Here is a 13,798-nt window from a genome sequence, read left to right as displayed (position 1 = left end):
GGCTGTGGAGGACTTTATTCATCAGACCCAGAGAGCCACGAGTGCCTCCCACAAAGTCCCCACTGCAGGGAGCCAGGGTCCTAGATGCCGGGCCAATGCATGTGCTGTGAACTGGCCCAATGCATGTGCTGTGAGCTGGACCAGGGGTCCGCTGGTCCCAAGAGCGCCTCTGTGCTCTTCAGACAGCTCCGGGTATGGTGGCCTCGCCAGGTGGCTTGAACTATCTTCGCTGCCATTTGCTGCTGCCTCATCTGCTGGCGGATCTTAAAACCTCTCCAGGCCGACTGAATGGCTATGGCCGCTTTGTCCCGGCGACGTGGCTGCCTGGGACTCAGGACAGCCCGCTGGTAGGCGGAGGCCCGAGACACTGCCCCGGGGCCCCCAGCACCCCGGCCCATGCCCTGCACCACGCGGGTGGGCTGGGTGCGTCCGCAGGTATGACAGGTGCGAGGGGTGGAGCCCACTAGCATCACCACGCTGGGCGGGCTCCCGATCCTGGAGCTCAGGGAGTGGCAGACGCCGCAAGGTTTTGCCTGGCAGGACTGGAAGCAGCGATGGTCGGATACTGTCCTGGCTCTGCCATCCTGGACCCAGCTTCGGTCAGACATGACCCCGGCCCCTCCACCCAGCTCCACCCACGTGATGGGGTGGAGCATCTGCCGGTGCCGGGCTTGGTCCCGGCGGGTGCTGTAGCCGCGCCAGGCGGCCTGGATGATTGTGGTGGCTCTGCAGAGGTGTGCCAGGTTCCGCCGCATGCGGTAGCCGCGCCAAGTAGCTTGGATGACCGTGGCCCGCCGGTGCCACACTCGAATCCTGCGACGCACCAGGTAGCCACGGACGCCGGCCTGGATAGTGGTCACTGCGAGGATGCGGATCTCCTCTGCAGCCTGCATGGACACCACCAGCTCCCCGGACTGCCTGGGATGCACCACTGCCTTGTTGCGCGGGGTCTCCCAGGACGCAGCACCCCTGGCTGGCTCCCACACGCGTTTCCACGATTGGCCACTAGCCACACCAGCGTCCACAGGGCCCTGAAGTATAGTGGAGTTCAGGGATGCCTTGTGACTAATGGCAGGATTCTGGGGGCTACAGGAGTCCTGCGATCCCCACGGTGACTCCTGGTTAACAAGGGGCGGCAGGGAACCACTGGGGGAAGACGGGTAGCCTAGAGACACCCTCCGAACTCCCAGGGCCGAGGACTGCGCTATCTCCCCAGTGCAGATGATGGGCCTTACCTCTGCAGAGGGCGTACCAGTGAAGTTTGTACCGCCTCGGGCTGAGGCCTGGGATGGTTGTCTTTGCACATACTGGAAGGGCCTAACCCTGGCCACAGAACTTTCTAGCAGTTCGGGAACAATACTACCGTGCACGGATCTGTAGGAATTTTTAGGGTCCATGGAGTCCCAGCGGCTGCTCTGAGCCAGGTTTCCAGACACTGTTTTCTGGAGCAGAATGGGGACAGCTTCTGTCCGGAAGGGACTGGACGATGCCCTTCTAGCCGAGGACAGATATGGTGGCACATGTGAGACCATGCTGGAGGTCCCTGACCTCTGAGGAAGACTAAGATTCCCCATCCTGTCCACAGACCCTGAAAGCAATCTGAAAGCCTCAGTACTGCCACGGGCCAGCTGGGGTGATCCTGAGAATACATTAGAAGCCACTGTACCCCGAGAGTGATTTTGGGGTATGACATGAGCGACAGACCCCTGTTGATAAATGGAGGGGGTCTTAGTGGCTAAACCCGGGGCCTGGAAAGGGACAGGGACCATGCCACTAGCATGGCAGGGGGCCACCTCCCTGAACAATGGTGTATGGCCTTGGGGAAGAGTCCCTTTCTCAGACAGGGACCTATGATCGCAGCCCCCATCAGCTCCTGGAGGACTGGGGTACATCCACGGGGTTGCACCAGTGACCCCAGCTTTGCTGATCAGGTCATTGGATCTGCTTGATCCTGACACTTGGGACAGAGGCCCATCCAATTCTCCCAGCTCGGCTTGGTCCCCTGTGGCCCCAGATGGCATTATCCCAGCATCTTGGCTCCATTGTAAGGCTCTTGACAGAACCGTGGGCACTCGGTGTAGACTCCTGACTGTGTCACTAGCTGCCGGGGCTGAGGAGTGACCTGGAGCCAGGCTGGTGGTGTGGGGAATCTGCAAGGGGGCCATAGACCTCTCCCTAGCCAGGGCTTTGTGGTAAGGAGGGGCAGTGATGCCAATCACCACGGACCCCTCGGAGCAGCTCTGAGCCACACTAGAGGCCCCCATCATTGGCACAGATCCAGGAGACACACCTGGGTTCACCCCACTCATTACTGAACCTAGGAGCAAGTTTGAAGCAGCTAAGCTAGCGGAGGGTCTTACAGATAGACTCGGCTTCTTGCTATCTGCCATCGGGCTGGGAGCCACCCAATTGGACACAGAGCCTGCGGGAATGCTCTGACCCATGCCTCGGATGGTGGACCCTGGGGGAAGGCTGGAGGTCATGCCACCGGGCAGAGTGCCTGGGACTGTGCCTGTGCTCATCCTACTGGCTACGAAACCCCCTGCCGCACCAAGACCAGCCCGGCTCCTCAGGGAGTCCTGAAGAATCACATCTCCCTGATGGTAACTGGGTGGGACCGTGGGTGCCTCAGAAGGGTGCCTGTGGTCTACGTTTTTTGGAATAACCACACTGATCTGGGAGCTGCTGGGGCCCACGCTTTTCAGGGAAAGATTAGACGGAGTCACAGCCACTCTGTTGGGCACTGAAGCCAGAGAGGGGCTAGGGGCCATCCCTGTGGTTCCAGAGGGATGTGTTAAAGAGGCACCCACCTCTAAGACCTGGGATGCAAGGGAAGCTACCTGACATTGACTTTGGCCCATGCCAGTTGCTATGGTTCTCCAGGGGAGACCCCCAGCTAGGCCAGGAGATGTGGTCCCCTGAGACCCACTAAGGACCATAGCATCAACAAAGGGCCCCTGGGGATGTCTTGTAGCCACACCCCTCAACAGAGGCGTGATTTGCTGGCCTACACGACAGACTTCCTCATCAGCATGGGAGAGATTTGGTGTTGAAACACTAACCACAGAGGGTTGACACACATGCCTCCCACCAACCCTGGGCGGATGATGGAACCCAAGGCACAAGTCATTGAACTTGAAGTCCGGGGGGCTGGATACCATCTCACTAACCATCAGGGGCTCTTCACACAGGTTCATCCCAGTACCCAGGGATGGCTGGTTCGGACCCTGGTCCATACTTCCAGCCACAGAGGGATATGGTCCACCCGGGCTAACTGAAACAAACGCTGATGGGTGACACAGGCACGGGGCTACTGAGTTCACCCTTGAACACTGCAGGTTTGAATCCACCCTAGAGCCCCAGCATGGCTCATTGAGGCCATGACACATACCACTGACCACAGATGGCTGGGATCGGCTTGGGGCCAACCTAGAGTCCGGGGGTGACTGAGCCAGGCTTAGGGCTTCCCGGTGGGCCACAGATGGTGGAAATAGGCCAGGAGCTATGACTGGCTCGGCTAGGCTGGGGGCTAGGGTACAGGATGAATATGTCTTGCCTGGGCTGGAAACCACAGATGGTTGGGCTTGCCTTGAGGATACTGCAGTGGTCTGAGATGGGTGGACTAAGCAGGGGGCCACCTCACTGGCCACAGATGGATGAGCTAGGCTTGGAGACAACCCACGGGGTCCTGATGGGTGGGCTAGGCTTGGGGACACACCAATGGCTTGAGATGGCTGGGCTGGGCTTAAGGACCCCACACAGGTCATAGGTCGGTGGGCTAGACTTGAAGACATCCCTGTGGCTTGAGATGGCTGGGCTAGGCTTGGGGATACACCACAGGCCATAGTTTGATGAGCTAGTCTTAAGGGCATCGCAGTGGCTTGAGATAGCTGGGCAAAGCTTGGGGACACCTCACTGGGTGTAGATTGATGAACTTGGCTTGGGGACACCCTACAGGTCACAGATACATGAGCTTGGCTTGGGGATATCCTGCTGGTAATAGATGCATGAGCTTGGCTTGGGGATGCCCTGGAGGTCACTGATGTGGAATCTCGTCTAAGGGACATCCCACTGGCTTGAGATGGCTGGGCTAGGCTTGGGGAAACCCTACTGGCCACAGATTGGTGGGCTACACTTGGGAACACCCCAGTGACCTGAGATGGCCAGGTCAAGCTTGGTGATTCCCCAGTGGCCTGAGGAGTCTGGGCCAGGCTTGGAGACCCCTGAATGGCCATAGATGGGTGAGCTAGGCTTGGGGACACTCCAATGGTCTGAGATGGCATGGCTAGGCTTGGGGACACTCCAATGGTATAAGATGGCATGGCTAGGCTTGGGGACACTCCAATGGTATAAGATGGCATGGCTAGGCTTGGGGACACTCCAATGGTGTAAAATGGCATGGGTAGGCTTGGGGACACTCCAGTGGTCTGAGATGGCATGGCTAGGCTTGGGGACACTCCAATGGTCTGAGATGGCATGGGTAGGCTTGGGGACACTCCAATGGTGTAAAATGGCATGGCTAGGCTTGGGGGCACTCCAACAGTCTGAGATGACATGGCTAGGCTTGGGGACACTCTGATGGTCGGAGATGGCTGGGCCAGGCTTGGAGACTCCCCAGGGGGCTGAGATGGGTAGGCTGGGCTTGGGGACATCTCAGTGGGCTGATATGGCTGGGCCAGGCTTGGGGACTCCCCAGTGACCATAGATAGGTAGGTTGAGCTTGGGGACACCTCAGTAGGCTGAAATGGCTGGGCTAGGCTAGGGGACTCCACAGTGGCCACACATGGGTAGCCTGGGCTTGGGGACACCTCAGTGGCCATAGATAGGAAGGCTGGGCTTGGGGATATCTCAGTGGGTTGATACAGGTAGCCTGGACTTGGGGACACTTCAGTGGTCAGAGATAAATAGCCTGGGCTCGGGGACATCTCAGTGGCCACAGATAAATAGCCTGGGCTTGGGGACATCTCAGTGGGTTGATATGGGTAGCCTGGGTTTGGGGACATCTCAGTGGGCTGATGTGGGTAGCCTGGGCTCGGGGACATCTCAGTGGCCACAGATAAACAGCCTGGGCTTGGGGACATCTCAGTGGCCACAGATAAATAGCCTGGGCTTGGGGACATCTCAGTGGGCTGATGTGGGTAGCCTGGGCTTAGGGACATCTCAGTGACCATAGATAGGAAGGCTGGGCTTGGGGACATCTCAGTGGCCATAGATAGGTAGCCTGGGTTTGGGGACACCTCAGTGGGCTGATATGGGTAGTCTGGGCTTGGGGACACCTCAGTGGGCTGAGATCGCTGAGCCAGGGTTGGGCACTCCCCAACAGCCTGAGATGGGTAGGCTGGACTTAGGGACACCCCAAAGGCTTGAAATGGCTGGGTTAGGTTTGAGGTTACCCCAAGGGCTTGAGATGGCTGAGCTAGGCTTGAGGACTCCCCACTGTCCATAGATGACTGGGCTAGGTTTTGGGACCCCCAGTTAACCACTGATTGGTGACTTTGGTCTGAGGCCACTCCAAAGGTCCCTGATGGGTGTCCTCGGCTTAGGGACCACCTAGTCACCATAGATGGCTGTGCTGGTCTTAGTGTCACTCTATTAGGCATAGAGGAGTGTGGTAGCCTTGGTGTCACCCAATTACCCATAGATGGGCAGGTTAGCCTTGGGGACACCTTACTGGATGCTATATGCTGGGATAGGCTTGGGGCCAGCCTACTGAACCCTGATGGCTGGCCTAGGTTTGGGGCTACCCTACTGGCCAGTGTAGCCTGGGACACACTTGGGGCCAAGCTCTTGGCCACAAATGGTGGCTTATATGCAGTGGAGACCACAGTACCTAAAGACAGAGTCCTCCTCAGCTCTGTCTTGATGGTTGCCTGGGACATCTCAATCAGATTCACAGAGCTCTTGTCTAAGGAGAACTTGTGGATCTCAGTCTCTGAGCCCCAGTGAACACGCAAGGTCAAGCAGTTAGACACTGAGCTGTGTTGGACAATGGGTACTTTCTCCGAGGCTGGAGTGGGCCGGTAGGGAAAGTGTAGGGTCATATATGTATAACCAGTTTCAGTCTCTTGCGTATCCTTAAACCTCTGGAGTGTCCTCATGGACCCTGGAGGAAAAAGGGACTTCACCGCAAGGTCCCCTTCTAAATTGCCTTCCCATGACTCATCTGTCTTGTTGACAGCAGGCAGGCTGGCCACAGACATGGCGGAAAGGCTGTGGGAGCTAGAGCTTTGCAGGGAGCTTTCGGAATTGCTCTCCTGACTGTAGGTCACAGAGCCCTGGGAGAAGCTCCTGGCCAGGTCACTGTCTCGATCCTGCGGCAAACCATCTACCAGCTCACCGAGGATGGACAGCTGGTGGTCGGTTGCCAGCTTCTGGGGGCAGAGCAGGGCAGACACAGAATCCTGTGTTCGATTCCTCCCCTGTCCACAGACAGATGTCTTGGGACGAACTTGAGCCAATGCACTGCCGGGGGAAGCTTGAAACAGACCACGAGTCTTGGATGCCTGAGTTTTGGTCACCATGGTGACCTGCAAGGGACTTAGGGCCCCCTTGTCTATCACCTCCCTAGTACCCGGGGATGCCTGTTTGCGATTTGGGGGCTGAGACCTCCTCCCCCGGCTCTCCTTGGAAGCCCTGGATGCCTGCTGCTGGCCTCTGGCCACAGAGGGTTGGTAGAGACCAGGATGTGCCCTGCTAACCCCTGAGGACTGACACCAAGTCAGGCTCCCACAGGTGGGGTAAGGCTGGTGAACATGGGCAGCCCTCCCACCGCCCACGCTGCACGGAAGCCTACCCGAGGCCACCCTGCTGACCACATGTGGCTTGTGGCAGCTCGGGGCCGTGCCACAGGTCATGGAGGGCTGGTCCATGCTTGGGCCCACACCACTGGCAACGAGAGGCTGCCACAGACTCGGGGTTGGCTGCACGTGGGACGGCTTGAGCAAACTGGGACCCTCCCCACTCCCCTCGGGATTAAAATCTGATGCCAATGTGCCAGGCTCTAGGGTCGGGCGTGCATTTTCCTTTTGGAACTTGGGGCTCAAATCCAGGTTTGAGGAGAAGTCCCTGCTGGGCTCCAACTCCCGGGACAGCATGGGATACAGGCCAGTGATCAGGGAGCCCTGGTACATGCTGGTGATGACGCTACCCATCACAGAGGCTCCCACAGTGACCACCGATAAGCAGGGTGACCCCCACAAGACGGCACCGTCCCCCATCTCCTCCAAGGGCCTGGCAGGTTGGCCCATGGTAAAGCATCCCCAGATCCCAACCTGGGAATCCCTGACCTTGCTGGTCTGTGGTCTCACAGGGCCCAGGGAGGGCCCCCACGCGGCCGACGGACTCCTCCTGCAGGCCACCTCTGCCGGGGCCAGCGTCTTAGTCACCCCGCTTCCTGTTGATTTCGAGGTGGCCTTGGGGAGGGTGGTTCCAGTCCTCAGGGCCACCCGACACCAAGACTGGCTCAGGAGAGCGCCCAACTCGCCCTGACACAAGGCCTGGCTCAGAGCTGCCCGCTCCTCCTCCGTCAAAGCCTTGCTAAGCACCTCGGCCAATTTACCCTGCATGACCTTGGTGAGTTCTGCCCGCAGCTCGCCCTGGGACAGGGCTCGGGACAGGGTCAGGCGCAGCTCACTCCAGGACAGCGCCTTCACCAGCGCCATGCTCAGCATGCTCTGGGGCAGGGCTCTGGCGACAGTGGCACCCAGGACCTCCTTGGACAGGGCCTGGTTCAGAGCTGCCCGGACTTCTCCCTGGGAGAGGGCTTTGGCCAACAGAGTGCGGAGATCCTCCTGGGATGCCAGCACACCAGCTACTTCAGCACACAGGGAGGCCAGCAGGGAGCCTACCGTGTCCTCCTGGCAGGGCACCACCTGGCTGGGCATTGATGGCTGGGCACGCGTGGCTCCGCTGTCTCCCCAGGACTCAACATAGCATGTGGAATGTCCGGTGGGTGCCATCAGCGGCACCAGCGTACCCTGGACCTCACAGGCTGCCGGGCATGGTCCCCCCTGAGTGGTCTTCCCCGGCACGTGTCTGTGGGGCTGTGGCTGAGTCCGTCTGTCCTCTGGCTTGGCCCAGGGTGGGGCACTCAGGCCACCGAGGTGCTGGCAGGCCTGGTTGGACACCTTGGACCCTGTTAGGAGCACCTGGGAATGGGTGTTGCTGCTGAGATCAGCAGCCTGGTGAGCTGGGATGAGGCGCTTGGTTATGATCGGCTGCCCCGGGGACTGCGTCTTGGTCAGACAGGTGGCCAGAGGCGCTTGGGATTGGACCTTCATGGCACCTGTGGCCAGATGTGCCTGGGAATGCATCTTGCTCAGACAGGTGACCAGATGGGCCAGGGATGGGGTCTTGGTCAGCTCGATGGGCAGATGTCCCTGAGATGAGGCCTTGGTCAGCGGGGTGGCCAGTGGTCTCTGGGACAGGCAAGGTGGATGTCTCTGGGATGAGGCGTTGGTCAGTGGGGCAGCTGGCTGTCCCCGGGGCAGGGTGACAGCCATGTCTACAGGCACATACAGGTGAGATGGCTTGTCCCCTTCCTCAGCAACTTTTGTCCAGGATGGAGCCCCAGCCACTTCCACTGCCACACTGGTCTTCAATGCCATGTCTGTTTTCACCGGTTTCTGGGGGCCAGTCTTGATTTTCTCAGCTTCCAAAGGAAGCTTAGCTGGAGCCCTAGGGACCCCAGTTCCCAGACGTGATTGGGCCAGGTACCTGATCTTCCCCTCAGACAAATAGGAGGGGGATGAGGCTTTCACCGCCTCTGCAGCCTGCTTCATATTCATGGTGGCCTTGGCCTTGGGTGGGTTGTCATGGATGGAGCCTCGTACCGCCACTTGGGGTGGAGCCTTGACATTTGCCACTGTTGGAGAGGCCAGACACAGGGTCTTGAGGATGGTGGCCACTGAGCGTAACTGGGCTGGGGTCTTGGTTATCATGGCTGCCAGGCGAGTCTGGGGCGAGGGCTTGGTCAACCCAACTGGGCTCATCTGGGATGAAGTCTTGGACATGGTGGCTGCCAGACACGTTTGCACTGGGTTTTTGGCTGGGGTGGCGACCGGGTGCGTCTGGGGTGGGGTCTTTGCCATCGCAGGCCCTGGGCATACCTGGGGTGGGCTCTTCATGATGGAGGCTAGAAGGGAAACCTGAGGTTGGTGCTTTGCCGTGATGGTTGCACAGCATGTCTGCCATGGGGTGCCAGTTCTGGAAGCTGTGGAGTGCACCTGGATCTTGGTCATCGTGGGCATGGGGCATGTGTGAGGTGCAGTTTTGGTCATGACTGTGGGCCCCGGATACATCTGGGCTGGGGTCTTGGTTATTGTTATTTTGGGAACAGGGCTAGTCTTGTGTGGAGTGGTGGCCGTCGTGGATGCTGAATATGTCTGCGGCAGGGTCATGGAGACCACCGGATATGTCTGGAGTAAGGTCTTGGTGATCACAGGCCCTGGGCATATCTGGAAAGGGGCTTTGGGGGTCTCTGCTTCCACAGGGCCCTGAGTTTGGGCTCTGGATGGTCCCATAACTTCCTTGTCATACCTTCTGGACAATGGTGTCTCTGGAACCCCGGCTTTGTTGGTCCGGGCAGTTACACGTTTGGTTTTCACTGAGTCACCCTCTATGTGGACGAGGCAGGTGCTTCTGATGGTTCTGGTCAGCAAGCATGACTGGCATTTTGCATCCAGACTCACTGGGCAGGGAAATCTGATGGTGACCGTCTGGTGTGGCAGGAAGGCCACCCCCCGGACTCCAGCAGCATGAGGAGCCTGCACGCAGAGTTCTGGGGTACCCTGAGCTGCTGGAGGCTTCAGGAGGGGGGATGACTGGGGTCTGCAGAGGACCAGATTGTCATGGGAAGGAAACTGGGTCTCCTTGTTCACCATGACGGGCGGGGACAGAAGGCAGTTCTCTTCCGGATGCTGGAAGCGCACCTGCTGCGGGGCGTGATAAGGGATGTTCCCGTCCTCCACCCTCACTTTCTTCACCAACAACTTGCTGGAGTGCAGGATGTGTCTCTTGTTGAAGCGCCGCCATGCCTCCTGGATGGCCTTGGCCGCCGTCATCTGGGAAATCAGCTTCTGCCGGAGCCGATAGCCCCTCCAGTTGGCTTGGATGAGTGTGGCTGCGCGGGCGTGCATCATGTCCATCTCATCTACCAGGATGTTCTTGAAGGCCTGGCTCTCGACCACAGCCCGGAGGCGTGGGATGTGGCGGGACACTGTCTTGGCTTCAGCAGGCTGTTGCGGAAGATGCTCCTCGGACTTGAGGCCCTCGTGCTGGGGCTGTGGAGGCGCTTTCTCCATTTTGTCCGGGAGACTAGGGGTGGGCGGGGGCTGGAGGATGCACTGCCTATTGGGTGACAAGTGGTTCGTGAACTGTAGCTGGGTGGCCGGCTGCATTGCCTTGATTACTGGACAGGTCAGCTCTGCCTGTGGGGGCGGCAGGGGGTGGTCAGTGTGTAGCAGGTCCTGCAGACAAGAGGTCATCCTATGGCCACTTCATCCTGGCACACAGTGCATGACACCTGAATGCCGGACCACTTAACTGCTTTTCTTTTTTCTTTCTTTTTGTTTTTTGTTTGTTTTTGAGACAGAGTTTTGCTCTTGTTGCCCAGGCTGGAGTGCAATGGTGTGATCTTGGCTCACCGCAACCTCCACCTCCCGGTTTCAAGTGATTCTCCTGCCTCAGCCTCCCGAGTAGCTGGAATTACAGGTGTGTGCCACCATGCCTGGCTACTTTTCTGTATTTTTAGTAGAGACGGGGTTTCACCGTGTTGGCCAGGCTGGTCTCAAACTCCTGACCTCAGGTGATCCGCCTGCCTCGGCCTCCCAAAGTGCTGGGATTACAGGTGTGAGCCACTGCGCTCGGCCTGCTTTTCAAACTTTATCTTGGATGTACCCTGGGTTTAGCACTCATCACAATGTTTTGGAAATTTCCTGTTTGCCTCTGTGTGTGTGTGTGCGCGTGCGTGTGTGCGTGCGTGTGTGCGTGTGTGTGCGCGTGTGCGTGCGCGTGTGCGTTTGCGTGTGTGTGTGCGTGTCTGTGTGTGTGTGTGCGTGTGTGTGTGTGTGTGAGAAAAGGATAGAGAAGTGTGGTGGGGGAGATTATTTGCCTCTCCCATTGACTGTGAATCCCAGAAGGCAGAGTCATTATTGTGTCCCATCTCAGTCATAGGTCTTGGTTCTAAGCTGCGAATGGGTAGGTAGTGGGTGGGCGGGCATCTTGACTGATAAATGGTGAGTGGATTGGAAGTTGGATGGACAGATAGATATAGGACTAGATACTGAAAGGATGAATCAGTCGATGAGTGAATGGTAGATGGGTTGGAGAAACAGATGAAGGTTTGGATGAATAGGTAAATTAAGTTGATGAATAAAGTCTTAAAGGCAAATTGGCCGGGGGGGTGGCTCACATCTGTCATTCTAGCACTTTGGGAGGCCAAGGTGGGCAGATTGCTTGGGGTCAGGAGTTCGAGGCCAGCCGGGCCAACATGGTGAAACCCTGTCTCTACTAAAAATACAGAAAAGTAGGCCGGGCACAGTGGCTCACACCTGTAATCCCAACACTTTGGGAGGTCCAGGTGAGTGGATCACAAGCTCAGGAGTTCGAGAGCAGCCTGGCCAACATGGTGAAACCCCATCTCTACTAAAAATAAAAAAATCAGCTCAGCATGGTGGCACGTGCCTGTAATCCCAGTTACTCAGGAGGCTGAGGGAGGAGAATTGTTTGAACCTGATAGGTGGAGGTTGCAGTGAGCCGAGATCACGCCACCTCACTCCAGCCTGGGTGACAGAGCAAGACTCTGTCTCAAAAAAAAAAAAAAAAGAAAACAAAAGGAGCCAGGTATGGTGGCATGCGCCTGTCGTCCCAGCTACTCGGAAGACTGAGGCAGGAGAATCGCTTGAAGCCGGGAGGAGGAGGCTGCAGTAAGCCAAGATCATGGCATTACACTCCAGCCTGGGCAACAAGAGCAAGACTCTGTCTCAAAAAAAAAAAAAAAAAGACTGGGCGCGCTGGCTTATGCCTGTAATCCCAGCACTTTGGGAGGCCGAGGTGGGTGGATCACGAGGTCAGGAGATCGAGACCATCCTGGCTAACATGGTGAAACCCCATTTCTTTTTTTTTTTTTTGAGACGGAGTGTCTTGCTCTGTCGCCCAGGCTGGAGTACAGTGGTACCATCCTGGCTCACTGCAAGCTCCGCCTCCCGGGTTCATGCCATTCTCCTGCCTCAGCCTCCCAAGCAGCTGGGACTATAGGCGCCCGCCACCACACCAGGCTAATTTTTTGTATTTTTAGTAGAGATGGGGTTTCACCGTGTTAGCCAGGATGCTCTTGATCTCCTGACCTTGTGATCCCTCCGCCTCAGCCTCCCAAAGTGCTGGGATTACAGGCGTGAGCCACCACACCTAGCCCCATCTCTTCTAAAAATACAAAAAATTAGCCAGGTGTGGTGAGAGATGCCTGTAGTCCCAGCTACTTGGGAGGTTGAGGCCGAGATCGTGCCACTGCAGTCTAGCCTGGATGACAGAGCGAGACTCCGTCCCGGAAAAAAAAAAAAAAAAAAAAAAGACAGATTAACAGAAAAATGGACACGTAGTGGGTGGGTGGATGGATGGATGGATGGATGGATGGATGGATGAGCAGATGAGTGAAGGAGCAGATGAATGGATGGAGGGATAGGCGAATCAATTGATGAATAGATGGGTGGATGGATAAACGGATAGAGGGAGGGAGGGAAGAACAGGTAAGTAGATGGATGGAGAGAGGGAGGAATAGGTGGCTGGATGGATAGATGGATGGTTAGATGGAATGATAGTTGGATGGAGGGATGGACAGACACATAGATGAATGGATGGATGCAGGGGTGCTGGATGAATGGATGGATGGATGGGCAGATGGGTGGATAGATATGTAAATGGACTGGTGAATAGATAGGTGGATGGATGGGTAGATGGATGGATGGATAGATGGAGGGACTGATTGATCAATGGATAGAGGGAGGAAGGACTATGTGGATGCATGAACAGATGAATGGGTGGATGCATGAGTGGATGGATGGATGCTTGCATGGATGGATGGATAGATGGGTAGGTAGATGGGTAGATGGAAAGATGGAATGATGGGAGGGTGGGAGGATGAATGGATACATAGATGACTGGATGAATGATGGATGGTGGATGGGTAGCAGGAGGGATAAATGTAAGGAAGGATGAATGAATGAATGAGTGAGTGGGTAGATAGATGTAAGATGAGTAGATAAATGAATGTGAAATTAAAGAAGGCCAGGCACAGTGGCTCACGCCTGTAATCCCAACACTTTGGAAGGCCGCGGCAGGTGGATAACCTGAGGTCAAGAGTTCAAGACCAGCCTGACCAACATGGCGAAACCCTATCTCTACAAAAAAATACAAAAAAGTAACCAGGCGTGACGGTGCATGCCTGTAATCCCAGCTACTCAGGAGGCTGAGGCAGAAGGTTGCAGTGAGCCAAGATTGCACCATCACACTCCAGCCTGGGCAATAAGAGTGAAACTCCATCTCAAATAAAAGGAAGGAGGGAGGGGAGGGGAGGGGAGGGGAGGGGAGGGGAGGGGAGGAAGGAAGGAAGGAAGGAAGGAAGGAAGGAAGGAAGGAAGGAAGGAAGGAAGGAAGGAAGGGAAGGAAGGAAATTAAAGAGAGCTGGAGAGACTGGTGAAGAGAGAACCCAGTAGGAGGTAGACTGATGGGTGGATGGGTGGGTGGGTGGATTAGGGGATGGCTAGGTAAACGGCATACAGAAGGATGGAAAGAGGAAGAAAAA

At 56.8% G+C, this 13,798-nt stretch overlaps 1 protein-coding gene across 1 annotated transcript; it reads right to left on the bottom strand.

Annotated features, from left to right (window-relative positions):
* Positions 1-13,519, bottom strand: IQCN (IQ motif containing N). Its single transcript, XM_073016795.1, has one exon. It carries the CDS (start codon positions 10,482-10,484, stop codon positions 81-83), a length of 10,404 nt encoding a protein of 3,467 aa, XP_072872896.1. The 5' UTR covers positions 10,485-13,519; the 3' UTR covers positions 1-80.
* Positions 13,520-13,798: the final 279 nt, after the last annotated feature.

The sequence above is a fragment of the Chlorocebus sabaeus genome, chromosome 6 (genome assembly GCF_047675955.1).
Source record: "Chlorocebus sabaeus isolate Y175 chromosome 6, mChlSab1.0.hap1, whole genome shotgun sequence".
Lineage (NCBI taxonomy): Eukaryota > Metazoa > Chordata > Mammalia > Primates > Cercopithecidae > Chlorocebus > Chlorocebus sabaeus.
This window is presented reverse-complemented; position numbering and strand designations above follow the sequence as displayed.